General features: G+C 35.4%; 1 protein-coding gene across 1 annotated transcript; it reads left to right on the forward strand.

Moving 5' to 3' along the window:
- SUZ12 (SUZ12 polycomb repressive complex 2 subunit) lies at nt 1-27810 on the forward strand. Its single transcript, XM_009880231.1, has 15 exons — nt 1-78; nt 169-233; nt 5107-5175; nt 7698-7747; nt 10595-10680; nt 12130-12361; nt 13157-13259; nt 15937-16042; nt 17675-17852; nt 22238-22329; nt 22783-22926; nt 23587-23744; nt 24228-24426; nt 24948-25027; nt 25365-27810. Exons 1-15 carry the CDS (start codon nt 1-3, stop codon nt 25708-25710), a joined length of 1986 nt encoding a protein of 661 aa, XP_009878533.1. The 3' UTR covers nt 25711-27810.
- The last annotated feature ends 53 nt before the right edge of the window (nt 27811-27863 follow it).

Below are 27863 nucleotides of genomic sequence, written 5' to 3' on the forward strand. Positions count from 1 at the left end.
ATGTTGGATAACATATGTTTCTTTTTCTTAGAACCAACACAGATATACAGATTTCTACGTACCCGGAATCTAATAGCAGTGAGTAATTGGTCTTTATCACTCTTTACTTTGGAGCTGTTGGAAATTTTAATTAAAGCATAACCTTTTTCTTTTTCTTTTTCCCCGCAGCCAATATTTTTGCACAGAACTCTCACTTACATGTCCCATAGAAACTCCCGAACAAATATGAAAAGGTAAAATTGTTTTTTGAAAAATAATCCTAAAATGTTAACCAAGTAGCAGAAGTCCAAAAAATAGTGGAGGGTGACCTCCTCTTTTCACGTGGTATATAAAGCATGACCTTTTCTTTTTGGAGAACTTAAAAACTGCATATATCATTTTACAGTTGATTTCTGAGACCTAAGAACTTTTCTGCAGTGTTAAGTGTGTGTGACTTTATGCTTGTGACTTCTGTTGATGCTGGGAGTGCTCAAATGTAGATAGCTATCTGCAGAATCCTAACTAATTCTCTCATGTTTGTTTTCTGTTTTGGGGGAGAACTTCTTAAAATAGAAACAAAACTGTAACATCTGAGCTCTTGTTGTCAATGGTGCTTAATCATATGAAACATTTTAGTTTAAACTGTAACCTAACTTCTTATTTAAAAAAATAAATACAAACCTATTGGTTTTGTCTTGGAAGGATCTAGTAATTATTTTAAAAGCTGAAAAATGGAGGTCAGTTTATAGCACTTAGCAGAAAATCCAGCAAACGCTTTAAAAAGATTGCTGTGAACTGGATACATCTGAGAAACAGGCTTCAGTTTTGACATTGTAAAATAGTAATTCCTATCATGTGAAGTCCTACAGCTGCATGTCAGTAGACTTTAAAATATGTCAGTATAGCAGAATGAAAAGTGTGGTGTACGTTACTTATCAGCAGAATCACGGTCTTTTCAGTTACTTCCCCTTCCCTGAAAGTAATTTGTTGTACTTTAGATTTTTGTGTAGCCTGAACACTTATTTTAAAATATTTTAACACTAAAGTTCTTATCACTTTGAAACAGTTGCTGTGGGACTGAAATACTTAATCATGAACGCTTAAGGAATAGCAATAAAATTTGATTAAGCAGACAATTCTAATTTAAGCTATATTTGTATCTAAGGTAATATTTGAATGATCTGTTAAGCAATAGAATTTGCATGTTTTTATTTAAATTAAAGAAGCTGTATTTGGCATTCTCAGATCTCTTGCATATCGTTTAATGTTCTTGCCATTATCTTTAGTGCTACAGTATAACTTTTTCTTAAAACTGAATCCATAACATACAACTTCAGGTATTAGGACAGGTAATGATCAGATTATTTATTTTTTTTTTAAACTTGAAATTGCTGCTTACTTTTTCTTGCAAAAGTTACCAAAGTGAGCTGTTTGCTTTTTTAAAATATGACAGAGCCAGATTTTAAGAATTAATATTCAGGGTGTTTTGTGGGTTTTTTTGTTTGTTTGATTGTTTTTTTGGTTTGTTGGTTGGGTGTTTTAACTAGAATTGTGCAACAGGAAGTTCTTGCTTATAAATTATGTTAACTTATAGTTGATTGAAATGTGTGTGTTCTTTTACCTGGATCTGTTTCTTTGGATATCTGCTGTAGTTGCTGGGAAACAAGAAATGGTACTTTGCTCGTACATTGTGTTGTCCACTGTTCCAAATTCCAGTTCAAATTCAGCTGCACAAGTAATGCTTAGTTCTTCTTTGAAACATACTGATTTTTACTAGTTCCCTGAACACTTTTAGAACTCTGTTTTTAGTTAGGTAGTCTTCTAATAACAGACAGATTGATATCCTTGTCACTCACTAGGTTTCAGACAATACTGACTTACTGAAATAATTCTGGCAATTAGGTCTAGGACGATCAATGAAAACAAGCGAAATGTTTTCTTTATAAAAGGCAATAATAGAACAGTGAACTAGTACAGTTGAGGGGTGAGAAAAACAGAAAATAATTGCGAAGAAATGCGTTCTCCCCTGGGTCCCCCCCCTCCCACTTCTCCATGCTCTGTCAGTACTGTGGTCCTTCTCTTTCAGCCTAATTAAACCCACAAAACTTGTGTTTAAAGGTAGTTTGGACTACTTAGATCTAGTGGTAAACCTGAGAGACTGTGGCAGAACAGTCTCAACTGAATTTCCAGAGGAGATTATCAAGATAGTTGTTTACTGATCTGTGCTGGTAAACACTTTGAAATATGCACAGGACCTTAATTGCTATTCTTCATTCAATAGTAATAGTTAGGGATATGATCCTGTTATTCTGGTGAAAAAGGGGCTTTAAGACAGGAAAAATATCCAAACTAGAGTAGCAGATCTTCCTGAGGCTTATATTATGTAAAAATGTATGTACCTAGCTGCAGTATAGTAAGAATGTTAGTAGAGTTCTTGTTGCAAGGAAGTATCTTTTGGAACTGCATCATCGTTAGCCTGCTTATGGGACCATGACTGTACATGTATATTTGTTTGCTTATTCCCCTAGAACTTCATAATTCTGCCTTTTTTGAAATACTGATCATTGTTCTGATTGGAATTTCGGTAAACAATATCATGTGTAAAATATAAAGAAGTTATCTCCAAACCGTTTAGAACTTGCTTATCACAATAGTAATTATAGCTCCACATCTTTTATCTCTAGCTCTGTAGTAGTCTGAGAAAAATGCCAGACAAAATTATCACTTGGAGGTAGGGAAGTAAGACTGCATTTTTACCAAGAAATTATCCATTGATGTTGGGCCATACATTTAATACTGAGAAAGTGTTTACGAAGACCAAAGTGCTTAGACTACAGAGAAACATTGATAGGGAATAAGTTAATGGCCTTGTGTCAACTTGGGCTAAAAAAGTATTAAAGTTGCTGCTTATCACTGTAGAGGTAACATGCCTGGGTCAAGTGATACTTGATGGAGAATTGAAATGGGCTTTCTGCCTGTGGGTCTGTCTTCAGGTGTCACTATATTAGAACAAATTATGGTGTTGGAAAGAAATTACTAACTGTTAACTAAAGTTGCTTCCCATACAGTATTTGGATAAAGAAATTTTTTTGTTTGTTTATTGGCACAGTAATGTCATGCTATGATGTGACTTTTAATACTTTGTCAATTATGACTGTGCTTGATTGGCATAAGAGTGGGTGGGGAAAGGAATGCACAAGATGCTACATACTTGTAGCACAAGTAAATGCTATCTTGAAAATCCTGGGTGTTAGGGATGGTTATTACAAAAACTTAATTTTGTCTGTTATGCAGGGGAACATTGTAACATAAAAATAGTAATTCAGTTTAAAGGAGTTTCTGTGGTTTTTTTTAATGTTCTTATAAGTTAACTTCAAAGGCAACAATTTTGATTTAATGTTTATTTTTAGCTGCTATTTTTAATTTTTCTGAAATATTTTTAAGAGGACTCCTTGTTTTAATTAAACTGAGTTTGACATCAGGAAAGGCTGTATTGTTGCTCTTTCTGGATCAGTAATGCTCACAAATATTAAATGCAAGCTGTATCAGATATTAGTATATTTTATGAAAGATTGTTAAACTTTCTCTCATTCCTGAAACGTGTTTGACTCTTTGCTGGTTTCTGGCTTGTATTCCGATCATGACATAGCTTTGCTCTAGAGCTGTTCTAAGCGATTCTTTAGGCTGAAGAAAACCTTCTAAAGATAAGTGTACTACTTGCTGTTCTGCAGAATAGTGGCTGATTTTGATGAGTTTGGGCAAAATGCATGCAGAGAGTTCTTTTACCCTAGAATCTGAAACAAATTCCTCTTGCTTTAAAGCTGAGCATTGCAATGTTCATTTTAATAATCCCACGTTTTAGTGTAGGTGAGTCAGTTCTTGAATCTGTCATCTGCATGAACCTTAGGCTGAGTAGAGCTTTGAATCAGTGATTGTTTACTAGACAAATCATAATTATTTTTCTCCTTGTTATCTGACTGCAGCCCTGTACTTGTGTAGTGTTTCTTGCCCAGTGTTGCTATTTAGCCACCATGTGATTGGTAATAAAATAATTCAGATGCATTACGTGCTGAATGTAGGCAATGTATGACATCAGTGTTTCTTCAGTCAGGATATTTCTGTAGACGATGCTTCCCACTTCCCCAGAGCATATTGTTGTTGTTCCCCCCAGCCCCAAGAAATCCGCTGTTTGGCAACAACTTATGTTCTTATTTCATTTTTCTGAGGTATAAATGTGAAGGAAGGGTGGCCTCACAGCTCTTGCAGTGTTACTCTGGTCTAGTGCAATTTTGTTGGCCTCTAGGTCCAAGCATTAATTTTCCTTTAAAGAAAAATTGAAAGACTGTTCTGGAAACTATTGAATAACTTCGGTTCCTGAGTGAACTTTATATAGCAGTGAACATTAAATTGTATGTATGGTAGAACAGGCTGAACATATGAGCATGAACAGACTGATGTCAGAATTATGGAGAGAAATGATTTGAAGTGATTATTCTCCATGACATTGTTGTCATTGGTCGTCATTGTCCTCCCTGTTTCCTGTGAGTGTGCTCTAGAAGTAGCTTCAGAATTTATTGTTCTTTGTATTGTGTCCTTTTAATATAACTTTGTGGAGAAAGAAAGGGGGTTTTATAATCAGGTTTTTAACTGTTTTGTCAGATACGGTTTTAAGTGGTTTTCATTATTAAGATCAAGCTTAAAACAGTAATGATTGCAGAGCTAATGTGTAAGTTCCTAGTAGGTATATGTGCCACTAAAGTGGGAAGATTTTCTTTGACCAAAGCTGAAATGTGGTTGGACATGTTCACTGCAAGGATTGAATATGGTGCTGTTAAATGATGCTTCTTAGGAGCAGTAGGATTACTTCTGAAAGGTCTGGTTTTAATTCTTTGTATTGTTTTGATACTGCTTGAGAAGCTGTGTTGCACTTGTGTCCCTACAACGTGGGTGTGCTGCTAGGCCTAAAAAGGTGTAGAAAGGGTGCTTTCTGAATAGAATTTTTTTAATCTAAAACTGTCTATATATACAATTTTAGCCAAGTCAAAATTTAGACTGAATAATTTTTCTTGTTATATATTATGGGAATAGTGGCTATGTGAAACTATTCTTTCTGCTTTTTCTTAACAGGAAAACATTCAAAGTAGATGACATGTTATCAAAAGTAGAGAAAATGAAGGGAGAACAAGAATCTCACAGGTACTGTCCTGCATGTATATTTTTGTGTGTATGGGGGGGAAAAAAAACCCACACCAAAAACAAACAACAAAACCAAACCAAAACCCCAAACCACCAAAACAAAAACCCCTGAAACTTTCAACAGTATTTAAAAGATGGTACTGATCTCAAGCCATAACAGAGTAACTAGTTATGTTTTCATTGAAGGCTGTGCAACTTCAAATTTTCCCTTCTAATTTTTTCATGAGAAATACTGCTTAGTCTGAGATTTTTCTTGTGGTCTGACCCCACGTATCTCATGTTGAACCTTGGTATCGTTCTATCAGAATAACAGTGTTCCCTCTATAACAAATAGATAATTTCAAGTCTTAATTTCATATGGACTTGTCACTTGCGGGGGGGGGTGGGGGGTGGGGTTACTCTGTGAATTCTAATGGTGAAATAGTAATTACCTTTATACCGATGTATACCTATAGGTTTCGTCATGTTAAATTTTTTTCCGCAAGACTTTACTTTAAATTATGTAACACACTTAAATGTTGGATAAAACTTGTATTTTTGTCTTACTACTCTGCGTTGGAAAAAAAATACTGAACTCTTGTTGAATTTGTCATATTCTATTTGGCAAAAGTCAAAGTTCAGCAGAGATGTGAAACTTGGGGCTGATGCATTTCGGTTCATTTTCATCCTAGCCTTTGTAATTATGGCAAAAAGAAGGCATAGCAAATATGCCTGGTCTGTTGTTTCTTGACAAGTTTCCTAGTACTGAAATGAAACGGTATAAAAAGCTTATTCACTGAGAAGTGATACAGCATACGATGAGTTTGTGATATTTGAGTGTGATGGATGGTGACCATAACTTTTTTTTTACTATATTCTTTATGTATGAATTAAATAACCAAGCTTTTTCTGAAGGTGTGTGTGATGGAAATTAAGCAGTCCATTGTAAGGCTTCCAGAATAATTTTGCTTTAATCTATACAGTTCAGTCAGGGATGTGGTTTAGTCCTGCAGGTTGGCTTCGGTTTTTTTGGTAGAAAGGCTGTGGGTAATTTGCCAAAACCTTTCTACTTAGTGTACTGACAAATTATGAAATGCAAAGCATTCTGGAAATTAAAAAAAATAAAATAAAAAATAATAGATTCTAAAGATTAACCTAAGTTGCTGGAATGCGTGAGGCCCTGTTGAGATGGTTTTTTGGTGGTGTGTGTCTGTTTGCTTGGTTTTTAACCAGCTGTTCTTTTTCCATAGTGTTTATAAATAATGAGCCTACTTCAGAGGCAACCATGCTGGATACAATGTAGTCTAAAACAAATTTATGAATTTTGGTTTTTATAGATTTACTGTTTATTATTTTTAATTATGTTTTGCTCCATATATTGGGGTTACTTGCTGGGTAAATATTCTCTCTTTAAGGACAAGGATCATGTTGAAACGAAATAGAATGTTGGTTTTTGTGCTTTCAAAACTATTAAAAAATGTACTTTAGTCTAGAATTGGTCTGGAAAGGTAACATGGATGAATGATGCAAGTTGGTACAGATGCAGTCTTTTGAATGCTCAGGCTCTTGGGCACTTTCACTAATCATCTCAGTGCTCTTGGGAGTGTTTGTGTTTTAAAAATAGGTGTTGAATGTCAGGTTGTATCTTCCTGAGAAGTCGGTGAAGGGGCTCAAAATTGTATCTGGTGTTCTAGTGTGATGGATGATATTTTGTTCAATACTATGTACTTCAGAAATACTAAGCATTTTTGAGATCCATTTTAATCTAGGTTTACGAATACGTGCTTTAAGCTGAAATATATTCTGACTATAAGAATAGGAAATAAAATGGTTCTAGAGTCAGCAGAATAGTCTAGACTATGAGCTGCAGTGCTGTGAAATAAAATAGATGCAATTATTATTTTGATTGTGTGTTATGGATGATGCCGACATGATGTGACTGATAATCCTGATTTTCCCATTGTAAATTGAGTCACCACCCCTGCAAGTATTTAAAAGACGTGTAGACCTGGTGCTCAGGGACATGGTTTAGTGGTGGACTTGGTAGTGCTAGGTTAATGGTTCGCCTCGATGATCTTTTGGGTCTTTTTCAACCCAAATCTTTCTATGATTCTAAAGATTATGCCTACCAAACTTAAAATACCTGTTTAGGAAAAAAAAAAAAATTATACCAAGTGCATGGTTCAAGGTGAACTTCTAGAAAATTTCCACCAAAACTCATACCTGTTTCTGATAAATGTCTAAGAAATGTGTCTGCCTGTCTGTAGTGTTTAAACCTCCACTATTTATTTTTTTTAATGTATCAAGCCATAGAATACATAGAGAGAATCAGTATGTAAAGAGAAAACTAGTTTACGATTTTGCATCAATTGCAACTACAGTATCCAGGCAGTTTCCAAGTTAGAAAGATGGACCACTTCATTATCGTTCTGCCTCTTTTGTCAGCCTGTCCTGAACATCAGTGAATGGAATGGAGTGGGGTGGCTGCTGGGAGAAGGAAATACTTCTTTGTTCTAACGTTTCCTTTCTTTTTTTCTGTTTAGCTTGTCTGCTCATTTGCAACTTACATTTACGGGGTTCTTCCATAAAAATGGTATGTTTGCTAATTTATTCGTTATACTGTTAATTTGTATAGCATGTTTGAAATTAGTATAGTTCTGTGAGGAGAATATTTGAATAATTTGAATCTCTGCTCTTCAGATGCAGATTTTAACTGATTTAGACTCGGGCTGTCCCATTAGTTACAGTACTTTCAATAGCACTCTAAATATGTTGTAGTGTAATTGTAATGTAAAGCAAATAAACCTTCCTGGGATTTTAGTCAAAACAGCAATTTTGAGAAATACTTTAAGTCATCATCCATTCAAACTGAAATAGATCTTGAGGAGTGCCTGAATAAACCGATTTCATGGAAGTGTGTCTTTGGGGTATTTGAAGTAGCTTTTAAAAAAACCCCTCAGCCTTCAAACAGAAGATTCAGGTTTTTTTAGTTTAAAAGAGCAGTGTGAGAGCAAATGTTATCAAGTAGAGCCTAGAAATGAGGCAAAGGCCGTGTCAGCGATTATAAAGCAATGGAAAACGTGGTTTAGTGACTTGCAGTCATTCTATTGTATCTGTTACACACATAAGGCTTTATCTCTCAAAATCGGAATATTGGACTTCCCAGACCAGAATGAAGGGTTCTATTCCTTTAACGAAAGCAGAAGTGACATGCTTTGTGCTGTGTAGGCATGGGTAAATTACTGTCTTTTTACTTCCCTGAAAAAAACCTAGCTGTTTATCCATTACAATAATGTGATGTTTCTAATTTTTCAGTTAAACATACTCTGAATGGCATCTTAGTCTTTGGATGTAAAAGCTAATACAATTCATGAAACCGGTTTTGTACTTTTTTTCTGGAAGTTATATTCCCTCAAAGTATCTTGGGCGTAACCAGATCTATTCATTAAGATGTTTGAAAGTTAGCGTTGCAAATGGCTAGATTTTAGAAGCACTTCTTTATTGAACTGTAATATTACTCTGAGAAAGTTTTTCAAATCTGTGGATTAGGAACGTGTTGCTTCTGGAACTTCCAAATACTGCTGGTCTCAATGGGGAGTATTCATCTTGTTTCTCCTCTCAGGAACTTCATCTTGTATGTTGTGCTCAATATTTAAGACGAGAAACCACAAGAGATAAGGACTTGTGGGGCAGCTAGTGATAAGACGAGCAAAGTATAGAATAAAGATGGAGGAAAGGATATGCTGACATGTCTTAAATTCAAATATATACCTTCAAAATCAGATCCTTCCAGGACAGTATTTAGTAGTAAACCTCATGTATGGAATTTAAAATACCTAGGGGATAGGATAGTCATTCCATAGATTTTACTGACAGACCTTCCCCTTCTTACTGCTTTTCTATTACAGTGTGGTCTTACACAGACATGGGCTGTAGTAGATTTTTCAAGATGTTAATATATTGATGACTTTCTGTGTGGCTTTGAATGTTTGGATTATGCAACTAAAGGTTAACTATAAAAACCTTTCACTTCAAGAGAGTGCTCCACATAGTGAGAGCCTGGTGGTCATTTGTACCATAGAAAAGGATATCACTAACATATTAAATATAGAAAATATTTAAATTAATCAAGGTGGCGCAATTAATATGCTGATTTGTCTGGGTAGAAATTATGTTAAAAATTCTTGACACGGAGAGTGTGGTGGAGTTTCAGTTGGGTTCCCCCGTGCCCCAAGTTTCTGTATTTGCTAAGAAGATTTTGGATGTCTCATGTTTAAAAAAAAAAAAAAAAAAAAAAAAAAAATCCATTATAGTGTCTCTAGATGAGTTACCAGAACACGCTCTCAGCTGAAACACATTAAGCTTATTGAATGTGGATATAGTGTCAGGAGGAAAGCAAGTGGAGAGACACAGGTTTTGTTGCCATAGTATGCTAAAGGTTTGCTTTTTATATCTGATGAGCATAACGGTATTTCATTGAACTCGATGATCTTCAAGGTCCTTTCCAACCTAAACCATTCTATGAATGTCAGATTCTTTGTGACATGGACTAAGGTGAAGCCGTGGAGCTTTTTAACTTAAGCCCATAATGATATTTGTAAGATTTTAATAGAGCTGAAATAACTTTTTATAGATTCATTCAGTTTTGGCTGATAGTTGTTTTTCAGGATTTCTTCCACAAATTGTTTTTTTAACTAGATATATAATGAAGTTTTATCTTGCTATACTTTTTCCATATTAGGGCAAGTTTCTAGATTAATATAAATTCAAATGATTAAAGGTTCTCCTACATACAGTGAAATTTATTTTGTAAGGCCGTTGTAAATTGGCATTGCTGATCATACTGGTGGTAGTAGTCTTGAAGATTCCAGGCACTAGGAAATTTATAGTGCAGACTGTGAAGCCAAGTCTTCGTTTCTAAGACTTTTTTCATGTTCTTTGAAGAATGCTTTAACAGCTATTCTGCATATACTTAACCTTGTGTAATCTTTAAGGTTTCTTTCTTTTGTTTTGTTTTCCTATCTGATAGCATCTGAATCTTAAGTTTTGATGCACACCAAATTCTAGGTTTGCATGCTGTAAAGAAAAAAAAAAAGGAAATAATTTAACTCATCTGTAATTAATGTATTCTGACTTTACTTAAACGTACCTGTATCCTTTTTCTCTGCTATAAAGTTTTTGGCAATGCCAAAGGTAGCAAGGTTACTCTTTTAAACATTGGAGATGGAATATGCTTTTTAACCTGATAGTATTAGCATAGTTAGGTAGGATATGTTCTCAAGTGGGAATTTGCAGTACGTTTCGGGAGAATTGAAACTTAGAAATTGACTAGAGGTCTTTGTGCCTGGAGGTGCCCGTGTTTAAAAAGTAATTACAGGTGGATTTACACCGTTGACTAGATCTTCACTTTTTCAGAACTTAAAAATATTTTTCTATTTAGATAAGCCATCACAAAACTCAGAGAATGAACAAAATTCTGTAACCCTGGAAGTACTGCTTGTGAAAGTTTGCCACAAGAAACGAAAGGTAAAAATTATTTGACAAAGTATTAATATGTAGTAAAGCAAAATGTTTACCTGATTCTGGAACATCTATTTATCATTGCCATACAACAAGGTAATGGTGAAATTAGGCTTCTGTAGAGATTAGTTATTAAATTTAAAGACTAAATTAATCTATTCAAGTTGTTTTCTGTTGACTGGGTGTAAGGGTTTCTTCAGAAGCAAATATATATAAACATGGATTTTCCTTTGTGGGAAATAACTGGAGGTTTTAAAAAAAATTAATCTTCATTGAATTTAGCCTACATGTAAGTCAGATTCACTCATTGTGAATTTCAGCCACCTCTGTTTTTACTTCAATTTCTTGGTATCATTAAACTGTTAATTCTGTTGTGATGTCCAGTGGCTTAGGTAAACTAGGCAATCACAGTCATAAAATAGTCTATGTATTTTAGAGTTTAGAAATAAAAAGGAACAAGTTGTAATTGTTTTGAATTCCCCAGTCATCTTCCAAGTCTTGTCTCTTTCTTTGCTTTTTCTGTACCTACATTTTTTACACTGATCATCTCAATTATTGCAGATTTCAATTACTATGAATCATAAAAAATTTTCATTTCCCCCCCCCAAAAAATTCTCCCCCCCCCCCCCCCCCCCCCGAATCTCTGAATTTGCTCGCTGGTTTAGCTATGTTTGTTTCACACCAGTTGGCAAATTATCTTCACAGCTATGGGAATATGGGAGGTTTAGTAATGCAGGCTGTAGTATTTAACCAAAAAGGGAAAGATTTGCAGTCAGAACTTTGTATATTTTCCTTAAGAATGTTAAGCTGTTTTGACATGTTTTCAAGAGTTAATACTGTTTCTAGCCAATTTTTTTTACTTGCTATAATATGGATAAATATGGTAAAAGCAGGAGGTGCTGATGGTTATTTGAAATGTTTTGCTGCAAGTTTCATACTTAGGCCATCTTGCCTTGTTTTTCCAATACTACACAGTGCTCAATGATCTATTTGAGAGATACTGAATATAATAAATCCTAGGTAAGTGGTTCTTTATCTCCCAGATAGCGCAAAGTGCACTTTGTAATATTGGAAGGAGAAGATAGGAAGCCCTTGAAATATATACATAACCAAAACATTTAATTTCTTTAGGTAAACAGAATTAAATTAGTATTAATGACTGTTCTACAATCTTTCTGAATGCTTCGTGTTAGTGTTAATTTAATCACTTAGAGAAAGATGGCTGCTGCCAGCAATGGTTATAAAATGACAGTTTTATTTACACTTTCAAATATCTGTTTTTACATTTAAAACCTGAAATTGTTATTTCAGATTTTTTATTTACATCTGTTAGAAGGCTTATTTTCAAAAAGATGGCAAGACAAGTACAGTTCATAAATGACACAAATTTTAGCACTTAATGTCTTTACTTTGTATGCTAAAGACCTAAACTTTTGCTTTCTTGTTTTCCTACAGGATGTCAGTTGTCCGATAAGACAGGTTCCTACAGGTAAAAAGCAGGTGCCTTTAAACCCAGACCTCAGCCAAATAAAACCAGGCAACTTCCCATCACTTGCAGTTTCCAGCAATGAGTTTGAACCAAGCAACAGCCATATGGTGAAGTCTTACTCATTGTTATTCAGAGTAACTCGCCCAGGAAGAAGAGAGTTTAATGGACTGATCAATGGTGAAACTAACGAAAACATTGGTAACTTCAATCTTTAAATAAGCTTTTACAAAGTTTATCTTGTAGGCACATATACCATTGTCTTGATCTGCAGCGTAGGTCGTACTCTGAGAAGGGCCAGTAATAGATGAGCGGCTGAACTGGTGTTCATTTGTTTTCAGTCTTTTTCAAGATGGGGCTAAAATACAGTTGGTAGCTAGAAACTGTGCTTTTATTTCTGTGTAAATTTAACACCAATTTTTACTAATGTGTGGTGGTGAAGGTGTGAAGCAACGCTGTTGGGGGGATGAATAATGTAAGAGAGCCCTGTGGTCGCTGTGAGTATCATTAAACGTCCAGCAATGCTGGTCACTGACTCAGCTGTAGGTGCTGTCATGATCTCTAATCAAAACTAAATGACTAACCAATAAAGAAAATATCTTAATAACAGTGTTTTAAAAGCTATTCCCTTAATCTTATCAAGACATATGTTACATCACAAATGTTACAGCTTTGAAGACTGCATGTAGAATGAAAAACTTTCTTTCTCACTATTTTATAGCTACAAGAGGAGGAAGGTCAAATCCCAAATTCTTTATGCTGACAGAGTAATATGACTAAACTATAAATATATGTGAACATTTCTGAAGTATGATTACTGTTAAGCTAAGTACTCTTTCCATTGCCATTGAGCTGTTCGTTAAATGTTACGTTCTTTTCTATTGTATGACATACCTGACATAATCAGCAGGCAGTTGTATTTTACAATTACATAGATGTTTGATCTTTTTAATTCGTGCTTATAAAATAATTGAGTACTATATTTCTTATGTACAGATGTCAATGAGGAGCTTCCAGCTAGAAGAAAAAGAAACTCTTCAAATCGTGAAGATGGCGAAAAGACATTTGTAGCACAAATGACTGTATTTGATAAAAACAGGTAATATTATCCAAAATAAATACTGTTTGTTAATTGTTAGGAATTTGTTTAATATTGAACCTAAATCTGTTCTTTATTTTCAGTGTTTGCTGTCTTTGGCTGCATTTTTAGTTGGTACTTCAATAAAAGCTTAGGCTTGTTGTAGACTTTTTTTTTTTCAGAAAGACATGTATCATAATGCACATTTTATACTGAGACCGTTTGCATGACAATTGTAAATTATTCCCTTTTATGAACTTGAGTATTGTCTTGTTAATCTGCATCAGTTTGTCTGTGCCTTGTCAGTTTTCTGACAGATGTAATTTCTGTGGTTCTGTTAAAAATCAGTGACAACCTAATTGAAAAGTAAATCAAACAAACAAAAAGTCTCTGAAATAGACTTACTGCTCACATTCTGTTTGGTGGCAAAATCTTCTTCGTGCCCGGACTCTTGCTGATGCACAGATCTTATTCTGCTAGCACCTGAAGACACTCGTTCTCCATTACTACAGTGAAATCAAGCAAGTAGTTAAAATCATAATAGGCTTACTCTGTTGTGTAGTTACTCTGGTGAAATATTTTAATACTTGTTATCTTGACACTACTTAATATATTTTAAAGAAGGTGGAGTTGGCGTGAACTTACATGTAGCTGTACCTTAGTTAGAGCAAGACAGACAGTTCAGAAGATAAGTAGCATACCATTTATCGGTGAGTGGACATTGTCGTTGTTTGTCCTGCAGGAGACAGTAATACCAGCAACAGCCAATATACTGTATATTGAAAATAAGAGTTCTATCCATGGCAAATGTAGATCCCAGGTGGAGGTAGATAGCTAGATAACTTCTTTATTAGTAAAAAGATAACTGTAGCTTCAAGAAAAAGCTGCTTAAAACGTCGCTCCAAGTGATTCTGACAAAATGGTTGTTTATCCAAATACGGTTTTAGAAGTCTTCTATTTCGAGTAGGGTTTTTTTGAAGAAATGTCTTTCTCTAATCTGTTTCTTCTTAGAAGTCTTGACAATATTTTGTTCTTTTCTATTTTTTAATCCTCTGGAGAGCTTTAATATGCTAAACATGAAGCGAACCATTAGATGGTTTTGTAGTGATGATACATAAGCTGGGACATAAGCCATGCTGCTGTATAGTGACACTGTCTGATTTGCAGCAGAACCAAATTATGCATAACAATTGGTATTTTTAAAAAAAAACTTTAAAATTTTACTTTATGTGGAAAGCCACATTGAGAATATAAGCTATTAACTTGGTTAATTATTTGTGCATTTTTGTAAAGTATGAGCTATTAATTTATGTTAACCTCTTGAAGTTATAGTCTTATGTTTGATGGAGAAATTGAAAAATAAATTATTTTACCCAGATTCCAGACCTGGACAAGGATTATACGTATCGTGCAGATCTAGGAATATTGTCTTAAGGACATTATCTTCTCTGTCTATATGTTTTTACCTTTTGAAGCTGTTACTGTTCTAAATAGAGTAAATGATGGAGTTGGTGGTTAGCAAGATGATGTCAAGAAATAGAACCAAAGGTCTCTGGTGGCTTACTTGGTGTGTTTATAACTTTATTCTGCTGGGATACTTCTGCTGTAATATAGTTTACATGTAAAAGAAAAAGATAGGCTGTAGTTTACCTGTTTCAATATCTCACTGTAGAATACTGAAGGATTTAGAAACAGAAACAACCTTTTTCTGCAAGACGTGATCCCCAAGTTCAATCTGTGCAACAGTTCACATACATTCACATGGAATTTATCTACTTAGCAAGAACTCGATTATTTTGAATGATGCTTCTGTAGCTTATCTGTTGTCAGGAATTCAGTGCCATTGCCTCAGAAAGTCATGTCTCAAAAGGAAAGATACAAAATCTTGGGAAAGTGAGCTTAAATTGTAAATTGGTATTACTTGCTGATTTGTGTTGATATCTTTAAAATACATGTATCCATGAAACGTTTTCCTGAGACAATACCTTTGATTCACTGCCTTTTCTTTTTTGCTTCTGCTGTGCTCTTCAGCAAGTAGCAACAAAATAAAACTGTTTAAGTAGAAATCAGAATTTCTCAAGCCTCACTGAACAGAATGCTCCGTAGGAGAAAGCAGGGTGAGATAAGGAGGAAAGTGAAAATGCAGCATGTTGGTTAACATGTCTGAATTACCCATTCAATTCTATGTAAAGCAGGTCTTTTTTTGTTTGAATTCTGAGCATGTTATACTTTAAATTTACTATGTTGAAGTCCTCTTCAGGTTACATCTGACGTGGCTCTGATACAAAGACAGGATTCTTTAGTTTTGGAGGCCTGATTAGAGGTCATATTGGTTTGCTAGAACAGAGTAGTTATTAATAAAGCAGCAATAAATAAGAGATTATTTGGAGGGAGTGTCATTTGGTTTGGTTTTTGTTTCTTCACAGGAAGATTCCTATCATAGTATTAATTTTGTATTAACAATAGCTTTCCTCCATCAGTTGGATGGAGGCTTTTGCGTTACTGTTTGGCATTAGGCAGCTTTTTCATTATGCGTGGTGTGTACCTGAGATTCACACTTAGTTGGCAAATAAGTTTGCCTGAAAATCTGCCTTTAGTTTCATGGAAATTTAGTTACTGTGAAATACATTCTACATTTTAATAAAACAAACAATAAAAATGAGCTGCTTTACTCATGGTGGGTACTTTGTCCTTACAGGCGCTTGCAACTTCTGGATGGAGAATACGAAGTGGCCATGCAGGAAATGGAGGAGTGTCCCATTAGCAAGAAAAGAGCAACATGGGAAACAATACTTGATGGGAAGGTATGGACTGTTCTAGTGGCTGAAAGACCCGTCTTCACTTAAAATGGTCTGGATTAAGATGGAACACAATTTAAAGTGCAGTCAGTCAGCTGTTCCTCTGAAAATTGATTAAATTGAACAGGAAATAGTACTTCTCTTTCAGGACGTTTGAACATAAGTTTTAATTTAGTTCTTGGTTTAGGAAAGCTTTGGCTGCACTAGATTGTTAATACAAGCAGATGTTAACTATTGTGGGTACAGCAGCTATCTATTTTAATGACTTCTGAATTTCTGTCTTAAAAAATCAGGCAAATTAAAAGTTTTTTATTGTAATAAATTCAGGTTGGGCAAATCAAAAGGAGCAGAATATTTTGGGGAAAGAAAGAGGAACCTAGAGCTTACATAGGTGTGATCTTACACATACCTTAAGAGAATGCTGGTGAAATTCAGTGATGAAAGGAAGAGGGTGTGTCACTGTAGGAGAAAGTGTTGCGCAGAGAGAAATTGTTGACTGAGGTGAATGCAGATGACTGTATGCACTTACACAGTCACATGCTCCTGTGTCAGTGTCAGTTTTAAGTGACTGAGGAGAAGAATAAGAAAATTCTAGATGGTTGCAAAGCAGTTCTGTATGAACATGATTATATAATTATGAAAAAAGGAGAGATGATCCAAAGTATATAGTAAAAAATATAGTTACAAGCTCTATTGCCCTGTTCATCGTCTGCCTGGAACACTGCATTTGATTCTGTTAAACTGTGTTCGAGAAATTAAAATTGAAAAAGCTAGAAACAGCTTTTAGGAAGATAATAGGAGGAGATCCTCCATGTGTAAATGTGCTTAAAAAGATACAAATTGCTGTAACTTTGTTAAACTGATACAGGGATATGGTTGCTTCTGTTGTTGGGAGAATGAGAGATTTCCTGCGCTGGAGGTGCTACCCCAAAGAGAAGAGAAAATAGTCCCAGCTAATATGTTTATTGCTGAGATCTGATAAGCACATTGTCATTGGTTTTCTGTTTTTGCAATAGCATTTCTGTAAACTAATGAGGCCTAAATATAATAAAGACCTTTTAAGATGGAATTCTGTAATCTCATTGATAAATTTAGGGTATGATGCTTGATAGTAAAATTTTGGAGTTGACTCAGGTCTCTTCTATTTCTTTATTACATTAACTTGATAAGTGAGTTGAATATAAGAACATATCCACAGGAGAATATTACAATAGCATTTCTACAGCAGATAGTGGTATGGTTTTTAAAGATTGTGTATTAATATACAATACTGGACTGCCGAATTATGAGTAGGTGTGAGTAGAAAGAAAAGTACAGTGGCAGCAGGCTTGTGGGTAAGTGCTGTTCTCTTTCTAGTCAGGGCCCATGCTGTTCACTGTCCAATGTTTCACAAATATCAATTTGTGTGCCACCATATGTCCATAAAGTGGTCGCCCAGTAATGTGCTGGAAACTGCATAGTAGTCTTTTTCAGCTTTTTTTTTTTAGTTTAGCTAAATGTGTACGCTTATGTTGAAAACACAAGGACTTCGGGTAATTAAAAAAATTACATCTGTACCCATTCTGTGAATATTTTCTCATTATTGTTTTTGTACATGGGAAAACACCAATTCTGCTGTTTTGTTTATTTTTCCCCCAGAGATTGCCTCCATTTGAAACATTTTCTCAGGGACCTACACTTCAGTTTACTCTTCGTTGGACAGGAGACACAAATGATAAGTCTACAGCTCCTATAGCTAAGCCTCTTGCAACACGAAATTCTGAAAGCCTCCCTCAAGAAAACAAGCCCAATTCTGTTAAACCTACTCAGACTATAGGTAAGTAACTATGGTTTTGCTGCTGAATAGTCATCTGCTTAGCACATCTGTACCTCGGGGTTTCTGACTCGCCGGTGCAACTGCTTCAGGTAATCTTAAACATGAAAAAGCAAAAGTGAATGGGCTTTGTATGCCATATTTTGTACATTTTTTAAGGTAATTTTAAAAGCTAAAAATAGTGGGGTCTTTGAAGGCATGACAGTATTGAAGTGATTTACATACAGTGCTCATAAATCTTGATGTGAAATAAATCAGGGGGAAATCTGAACAGCACTTGTAGGGTTGTCTGTTTTGCTCTACTTATTTTAGTTACTGTTCTATAAGTATTTGGATTTATGGTATTAAGTTCCTTTTTTTTATGCTTCGTAGGGAAAATAGTTCTAAAATTTGTCTGTCAGATGATCTATTTAGCTTTTGGAAAATGGAGCTGCTACTGTGAAATGTAACAAACTCTAAAATGTTGTGCCTTGTAGTCTGTGGTGTAAAGATAATACAGGTTCTTTCAGAACGCTTATGAGCTGGCACTAATCTGGATACATAGTTTGGTGTCTAGGCATGAACTCATTATGGAAGCACAATAAATACATATTTTTGTTATTTAGCTGCATTTTGTGCATATTCACACAAGTTAATAAAGATTTCTATTTGGGCCTAAAGGTTTTTTCTGCTTTTATTCACTTTGGGCAGTCTGAGATTGTCTAGATAGAACACAGGCCTACAGTTAGTGCTGTCTAAAAATAGTTCTGTGTAGGTAAGAGAAACACATAGCAAGTCTGCAAACTATTACTACAATGTGAGTTCAGTCTGTATTTGTTACATGTAAATTAATCTTTATGTGTTATTGAACTAGTTTCTCCCCAGTCGTTAATGTTTAGAGGATTGTAATTTCAAACTAAATGCTTTTTAAGTTCAGAACGTTTCAGTGATATGAAATGTAACTGGCTTTGTTTCCTTCTCCAAATTAGTTCCTATGCATTCTTTCCAGAAGAGTTTACATATTGTCAAACTTCGTAATCAGCTTTTGAACTGTTTTATCATAAATTTAAGTATGTATCACATTAAAAGCAATGGTGGATAGACTATTTAAAATTGGGTTGCTTAACCTTGCTTCATGGAAACATAAAGTAGCATACAATTATTTTGGTTTTATTTCATTGCTTGGTTTGTATTTAATATAGTAGTGGCAATTCTGTGGAAGCTCCAGTGTCATTGAAAATGTAATGTAGTTACCATTGTAATCTGATCCGTGGCTTTGTAGATTACATAATGTCAAAAACATTAATGCAGTCTACTAATATTCACTGCAAATCCAAAATTATAGTTTTTGTTACCTTAATATATCCTGTTATCTATTTAAACACATTAGTTCAAGAGCTATGGAAATGTCTCGAAACCGCTCATTCTGCTGTTGCTGTTATTAGGAGGCTTGTCTTGTCAAGCTGCTGAATATAAAATTGTATTTATCCTAAATTTCCGTAGGTGTTTTTAAGCACTCTTTTAGAAAAACTTTGTGAAATGTTCTTTGATATTTCTGTAGGTATACTTTAAAAAAAGTTGTGTGTTTCAGATCAGTTTCCTTATGGAAAGTCTTCTGGGAATATTTCCCTTTCATCAGGTTAGCTAATTAATATCAGTGCTGAGTCTTTCCTTGACAATTTCAATGGACTTACAAGGTTTGACCCTTAATAATTTTTAAAGAATGGATGCATGATGTAAAAACATTAACAGATGCATACTTGCTGGGAGATGTTTTGCAGAAGTTTATAATATTAAGATAGGCATTTGGATATAAATAACAACCTTATGATTTTCTTTCTCCTTCAAGAGTTGTTTAGATCTTCTTGGAAAATACTGGGATAGCTGCTGGGGTGGGGGTAACTGATCATATACTGCAGTCCAGTTAATGAAAAGTGATGTAGCTGTACAGCAGGTAGCATGCTACTTGATTATAATTATCTCAAGAAATTAAGGTTAATGTAGTTTTTACATTTTTAAATCCAAATTTGTGATTAATTTAGTGCCATTGCTTAATTGCAATTTTGTTAATATGTTTCTGAAACCGTGTTTCTTCCTTGCTGTCCCAGAGCTTAGCTCGAAAAAGCAACTACTAAAATGCATTTTGATGTTAGATAAAGCACCTTTGATCATTGTGTGCCCTCTCTTTTATTTTATTTAATAGCAGTTTCCTGTCTCGGGGTCATATTTAATCTGGAACTCCCCTTTGATTCCTAAGTGGCAGTGGGGGCTGGCCTAGATACTGTCTTTTGTGTTACTCACAGTTGTTTGTAACTTTTGCTGGGAATATTGTGTTGGCAGGTAAGGCTCAAGGACAGCTGGAAAACTTAAATTGTTTGGAAGACAACAGACTGCTCCTGTTGTTCAAACACCTATGAATGTACCTAGACTTGTGACTGGCATCCGACTCGCTTCAGGGTGATCTGTATTTCCGAGCTTGTAACTAGATTGGGACTGTGTGATTAAGGAAACTTCTAGGTCCTTATTATAGAAGTAATTGATCTGGAGTGCAGTGGTTCTGTCTCCAGGATTAATCTCTGGGGAACGTAGCCAGGCCCTGTTTTTGAAGAGTTGTCTTGCTTGGAGTTTTGGGGTTCATCTCTGGTATTGCATTGCAGAATTTGTGCAAAGTGGTATTTCAGTTTGGTTTTGTGTTGGATGTATAACTGTGAGGTTTTGGAGCTGCAGTAGTGATAGCAAAGTTATGATTGTTGTGGGGAAAAAAAAAATACTGTTTTTCCAAATGTGCTTTTTGTGCGGTTGTATTGCTGTATACGTTGGGAAACTTGATGGGTCAACGATAGCTCATCTCTAGTGACTCTCCAAGAGTAGCAATTCTTTTCACGCACACAAACATGAAGTAATTTCCAATAGAAGTAAGGCAACAAAAGTGGGAAAGTACTTTAACTTTTGCTGTAGAAGTTGTTCTGCTTTCTCTTTACTTCCTCATACCAGGCCGCCTTATATTTTAGAGTTTCTTGGAGCCCTACGTTGTAATTTGTAAGGCGGGTTTTATGCTCAGACTTGCAAAAGAAATGACAGTTATGTTGACTAACTCTAGAAGGTGTGTACTAGTTTACTACATAATAAATATAGAGATAGTAGGGATGTGGCAATGCTGCATTGCTAATATACTGATAGAACCCATTTTTTCTTGCATCAGAGAAGCTAAGTATTCCAGTAAATTGGTAAAGTTACAACAAGAGCCACCTCCCAAAACAGTACAGCAGACTCTTAATACAGGAATATATCATAGTGCAATGCACAGCATTGTAGGGTATTCGTGATGGTCGTGCTCTTTTCAGTCTCTGGAGACTAAGAAAGGCGGAGAGTGAAAATAGTAGGAAACTTCTATTAGCTAGCAGTTCTGATAGCAAAAGAAAAAGATCCACTGCATCTTTCCCAAGGGTATATGAATTTGGTGTTGTCATTTTACTTTGGCATGTTTCCCAAAGCAGACCAGGGGAATAAAGACATCAAAGACTTCCTAAATGTGGCGGCTCAAGCTTTGCTGTAATTACAAAGTGCTCGAAGTAACTCAGCCATGGAATTCTAATTTCTCTGATGTGCAGGCTGAAGTGTCAGTCCTCCTGTCTTTTTTGCACAGGAGGATGAAATTTCCCTTGTTGTCCAAAATATTAAATATGAGATAAGTGCATCTTCTAAAAGATCTCCTCATGTCAGTATTGCTGAGACTTGATTTGCCATCTTTTTCACCATTCAGAAGCAAATAGGTGTCATTATTTGGTTTCTCCTGAAGGTAGCTTTATAAACCTGCTTAGGGGTGTGGGGTTTCCTTTCCATTGTATGGAATCAAATAATCTTACTGAAATTAAGATGTATGGAAGAGACTGAGAGGCCACTGAGCAGTGCCATGACACACAGAAAGTGTTTGAGGGATAAGAGTTAAGGGTTAAAGTTTCAGTGAAGTGTTTTGTGTTCCATACATTTCATAGTTTTCTGTTGTGTGACTTGGGAAACTTCTGAAATCTGTATTTGCAATACAGCCATCTGAAAGCAGTGTTTCTTTTTTATTTTCCAGCCACACCTGCTTTTAGCTATACCTAAAGAATTCTCTGTTTGCTTAAATGGAGTAAGAAAAATGTTGCTTTTTACCTAAGTTCTCTGAAGGGTTCTCCAAAACTGGAGATACATCTGGTGTTTAAAAGTGGTGAATTTGCCTGCAGATTTGTGAAGGAAGCTGAGCATCCAGACTTCCTTGTTGCTGATACGAGCTACTTGTGCCAAAGTACACTAGAATAGCACGTTTCTTTTAGCGGCAGTGTGCCCTTCTCAGAACTTCCATACTTGCCTGAGAAACAATGTCTTTTTTTTCCTCTTCACCATCAAAATACACATGTTTTTTTCAGCTGTGAAAGAATCCTTGCCGACAGACCTTCAAACAAGGAAAGAGAGAGATGTTTTAAATGAACCTCGACAAAAGTTGCGAATATTTTACCAGGTATTGAAAATAAGCATTAGAGGGGAAAAATAGACTGTAAATATTGCATGGAATTAAAATGTTCACTTGTCTTCTGAGCTGGGTGGAAGTTTCCGTTTGCCTTTTTAGTGGATGCCTTAAGGGGGTCTCAGATTCACATATTTAGAGCCATTCCGCATATTTCTGCTTACAGGAAGTATTTTAGAAAACTGATCTTCCTGGGGGCATGTCTGATGTTCCAAAATACAAAGGACATCTCTTGTTAGACATCTGGAGGGTGACAGGTGGTCTCCCTGTAGGGAAGAAGTTCTTGAAATACCAGTGTTTCGGTACACAGAGCTGACATGGTGTTCCCAAGAGCTTACTGTTACTGTAGAGATTTCCTGAAATTATGTTCAACTTTGTTTTGGGGTTTGAGGTTAATACATGAAACACATGCGGTGCTAATACTACCTATTCCTTTGTTTGCATCAGTTCCTTTATAACAACAACACAAGACAGCAGACTGAAGCCCGAGATGACTTGCATTGCCCGTGGTGCACACTGAACTGTCGGAAACTGTATAGTTTACTCAAACATCTCAAACTCTGCCACAGCAGATTTATCTTTAATTATGTTGTAAGTAATCTTTTTGTAGTTTAACACTATGAAACACTATACAGTCTGTCACAAATACTGCACATGCAGTGATTCTATTGCGAGCCTGTTCAGTGGCAGGACTGTATCTACAGGTTCAGTGCAGCTTCACTTGACTGTTACGTGAATGTTTTCATTTTACATGGTGGGGGGAAACGTGCAGGTTTGATTATTTTTATTTTTTTTTGTAAGATGCATTTTTAAATAATTCTGATCACTGGAGAATGAATTCTAACCATAGCTGCTCCTTTTGCATTAATGTATTTGTTTTATGTGATGTAGGAAGCAATGTAATCTGCATTTGGTTGGAAGTCTCTTGAAGCTTAAAGAAATTTAGAAAAGTTCTAATTTCTAGGGTGCTTGTTAGCAATCTTTTGCTGGTATTTTCCTTAATTTTATAATTAGTTCTATTCTGAACGGTTTTATATAAAACAGTAAAATGGTACAGAGCAAGGAAGCTTTAGTATAATTTGTTTCTAGAGGTTAAAAATTATTCGAGTGTTGTAAAAAGGAACTAGAGCTATGTCAGGTTATTGATACAGTGATATTTAAGGTATTCAGAATTGAAACGGTTGCATGTTTAAACCTCCTGATGTATTGTCAGTACTGTTTGCTAAGTATATTTGCAATTATCTGTTTCAGTATCATCCAAAAGGTGCTAGGATAGACGTATCTATCAATGAGTGCTATGATGGCTCCTATGCAGGAAATCCCCAGGATATCCACCGTCAACCTGGATTTGCCTTCAGTCGCAACGGACCGGTCAAAAGAACTCCCATCACACACATACTTGTTTGCAGGTGGGGAGATGGATATCAAGGTCTCTCTGTATTTGTGTAATACAGTTTATGGACCGGATTTGTGAAACCTAGGGATTTGTAAATCTGTAGGTGCACATAAACAGCGTTAAATTTCACTATCATTAAAGTACAGCGGTTTATGACTAAACAAAATGTTATTGAAGGATGATAACTTCACCTGTGATTTTTCTACATCTTTTCAGTTAAAGTATCTATTCATAATGATGTAGCTTTTTTAACTGCCTTATCCTAAAACTTTTCTAAAACTTTTCCTAAAACCAACCCCAAAAGATGGTGTGTGGATTGGAGCGTGGTGTTGGTTTTTTAGTGGGGTTTGTTTCACTGCTGGTGATTCCCCACCCCCCCGTTTTTTGCAAGCTAGAGCTTAAAAGAATAATTTGTATTAATCAATTACAGTTCTTAGTATTTGCATATTTGATATGATGGTTGAAAGCGGTTACTTTTTTCTCCCCCTTCTGCTAGGCCAAAGCGTACGAAAGCCAGCATGTCAGAATTCCTTGAATCTGAAGACGGAGAAGTAGAACAGCAGCGAACATACAGCAGCGGGCACAATCGGTTATATTTCCACAGTGACACGTGTTTACCTCTCCGTCCACAAGAAATGGAAGTAGATAGTGAGGATGAAAAGGACCCTGAATGGCTACGGGAGAAAACCATTACTGTAATTATTCCATTTTTACGAAATTATTTTAAATGGATTGTGGTTTTTAAAAGATGGTCTGCAGTTGTTGTAGGGAATGTGAAATGATGCATTTACTTTAAGTAGAAAAATTTGTGATGGTGAGACAAAAATGACATAAATTAATGGAATCAAAGTTTGTATTTCCAAGTATGTCTTCAGTTGCAAAGCTAGTTCAGTCTGCATGGGTCCTTACAAGTGTTTGTTGTTTGCGGCTGGCTTGCTCTTTCAAAGAGGAGATGCTGGTATCACAGGAGTACACAGTGGGGGGTGTGTATAATATGGAAGCGATTTATCATCACAGGTCTCTAGAGGATATGACTTTTTTCTGACCTTTTTGCCTGCAGTGCTTGAATTTTTCAGCAGTAGTTATTTCTGTGAATTTGAGGTGGCATAAGCTGAATTTTAGCTGTGCTTTCACTACTTGTTAGCAGACATGCAGTTCTGATGTGTGTGTGTTTGTTTCTTCTCCTGTCCTTTCTCCGAATCCTTTATCTCTCCAGCAAATTGAAGAATTTTCTGATGTTAACGAAGGAGAGAAAGAAGTGATGAAATTATGGAATCTTCATGTTATGAAGCACGGGTATGTTACTATAAATTTAGTTTTGATAGAAATAAACTATGGTATAGGTTCGACCATTTGGCATCGCAGTTCACTAAGCACTTAAAATTCAGTTAGCTCAGTTGCTTAGGAAGGGATCATTAAAAGATAATTTGGTAACAAGCTTTTGACTGTTTAAGTTTTTAAAAAATATTCTTCTGCTTAGTAGCCCTAAGGCTTTGAAAAGAAAAAGCATTGCCGATGTTGAGACTATGTAATAGATGGTCTACGCAGTTATACTGATAAAACCAAGTTGTAGGGTATCTTTTTGTTTTTGAAAATGTTCTACTTGCATAATGATGGCTTTCTAATTTGACAGGTTTATTGCTGACAATCAAATGAATCATGCCTGTATGCTGTTTGTTGAAAATTACGGACAAAAAATAATTAAGAAGAACTTGTGTCGAAACTTTATGCTACATCTGGTCAGCATGCATGACTTTAACCTCATCAGCATAATGTCCATAGACAAAGCTGTTGCCAGGCTCCGAGAGATGCAGCAGAAGTTAGAGAAAGGAGAATCAGCCTCCCCAACAGATGAGGAATCTTCTGAGGAACAAAGCGGGACAACAAATGGATATAGTGAAAATAATACGAGAGAGAGAATTTCAGAAATGGATAGCATCTCAGGTGTCACAAAACAGAGCAAGAAACAAAAGCTCTGAAGTCAAAAGTCAAATGCCATTCAACGGACAAGCATTGAAGTGTCGTTCTAGGGTGCATGAGCTCTATAAAGAATTACACACAAAAATACAGAGATTCCAAACAGGCACTGCTGGATGGAAATAAATGATTTCAACAAGGATATTGTTTTAACAGGGTTTCTATTCAGTTAATTATGCAAGTACTACATGTATATTGGTTTTGGTGATGTAATGACAATATTCTAAGAGTTTGAGCATGAAGAGCAATATGAAAATCTTTTTGTAATTTTAGTAATTAGTGTCTTATGAACTTTATGGAATTTACATAATTTAAGTATATGTAAAACCGTTTTTATATTAAGATTTTTGCATCTGTATCTGGCTGTTTTTCCTACCATAAAGTTGTGAAACATTGGGGAAAGGGGATTGGGATACAGTTTCTGCTTTTCTTATTTAGAAATTCTCCAGTTAGCTTTTGTGAAAATAACGTCTCACTATTTGAAGTTTAACCTTGATCCTTGTCTTTGAAATCATTTATCAATTGATCATCAATTACCAATTAATTTTTTTACACTAAAAGTATCAAAGTTGGCAAACTTAGCACTTCCTTTGTCTTGTGCCTGTTTGGAAAGATTTTGGCTTTTCATGTTACAGACACAGTGAAGTACCACCTTGGCTTTTTGAGGATACCAGCAGTTTGGGTTTTCGTGGATAATTCTGATGTATTGATCACCCAGTGTACCATTTTAAACTTGAACATTAGCTCCTTTATATTTTTATTACACATTTACACAGCTACACAAACTATTTGATGTAAACCCTTGTTACTGGGGTTCCGCATCATAGTGTGCCATGCTAAAGCCGAGAGTCCATAGTCGGTATGTAGGCATTACGTCGATTAACTTCTTCTGAAGTTTATGCCTGCTGTTTTGCCTGAGTACAGACTGCAAGTCCAGGCCATAGGTTTAGCTTTGGCTTTCGAGATGCCACTCTTGAGGGAAAAATGCACTGTAAAATTGGACCAGAAAATGTGTTGCACTTCTTATGCAAGTATTCTGTGATGTATTGTATTCAATACAGATACTAAGATGCTGACTAAACTATATTTGAGCAGTTTTGCACTGCTGTTAACACATTTTATGCATACGTTTACAGATTTTTTCCAATGGAAAGTGGTTTCACTACTGGTACAGTATCAGCACCGAAGGGTTTATTCCAGCAAGCACTGTGGTTGAGTGACATCACCTCAATTTTTTATTATCCTTAAAATATTGCATTTTTCATATTCTTTATTTATAAAGGAACAATGCTGCTGTAAATACAGGTATTTTTAATTTTTTATTTCATTCCATCACCATGAGATGCAGTTCCCTATTTGTTTAAGGGGTATATAAGCTTTCTAATGGTGTCTTCAGAAATTTATAAAATGTAAATACTGACTTTGATGGTCCTTAAGATGTGTTTAACTGTGAGACTATTTAACTAATGGTGTGGATGTGATTTGTCATCCAGTATTAAGTTCTTAGTCACTGATTTTGTGTACAAAATAGGAAAGAGGGAAACTGCAGCTTTCATTACAAACTTCTTGAATTTGCCAGCTCTCTGAGTTTTAGCAAACTCTAATTATGCCTCCGGATAGTACATCAAGCATTTCTCTCTGGCTTTAATTTGCTAAAGCTGTGCACATATGTAAAAAATAGATTATTTTAGGGGAGATGTAGTTCTAGAATTATTGCTTATGTCATTTCTTAAGCAGTTATGCTCTTAATGCTTAAAAGAAGGCTAGCATTGTTTGCACAAAAAGTTGGTGATCCCCCCAAAAATAGTAATGAAATTACTTCTGTCCAGTAAACTTTGTATGTCATGTCAATTTATAATAAAAGCCGAAAAAAGCCCTTTGTTTTCTATTTATAAAGATGCCTTTTCTATATGTACCTTTGATAGATTTTGAAGATACCATGTAAGCTGGTTAAAAAGAATTTGAATGGTACAGTAGATGTAAAAACAAAACCAAACCCCAAACAGAAGACAAAACAAGTTCGGTTGTTTAAATGAACCATTGTTTTTACATTATATGTTTTATTTGAAATCTGCTTTTGTACATAAAGTTCAGTAATATAAAATCTGCCATGATGGTTGTCCAGTCATTTTGTGTGCATGCAGAAAGGCCACAA

This window comes from Charadrius vociferus, unplaced genomic scaffold (assembly GCF_000708025.1).
Source record: "Charadrius vociferus isolate BGI_N301 unplaced genomic scaffold, ASM70802v2 scaffold662, whole genome shotgun sequence".
NCBI lineage: Eukaryota > Metazoa > Chordata > Aves > Charadriiformes > Charadriidae > Charadrius > Charadrius vociferus.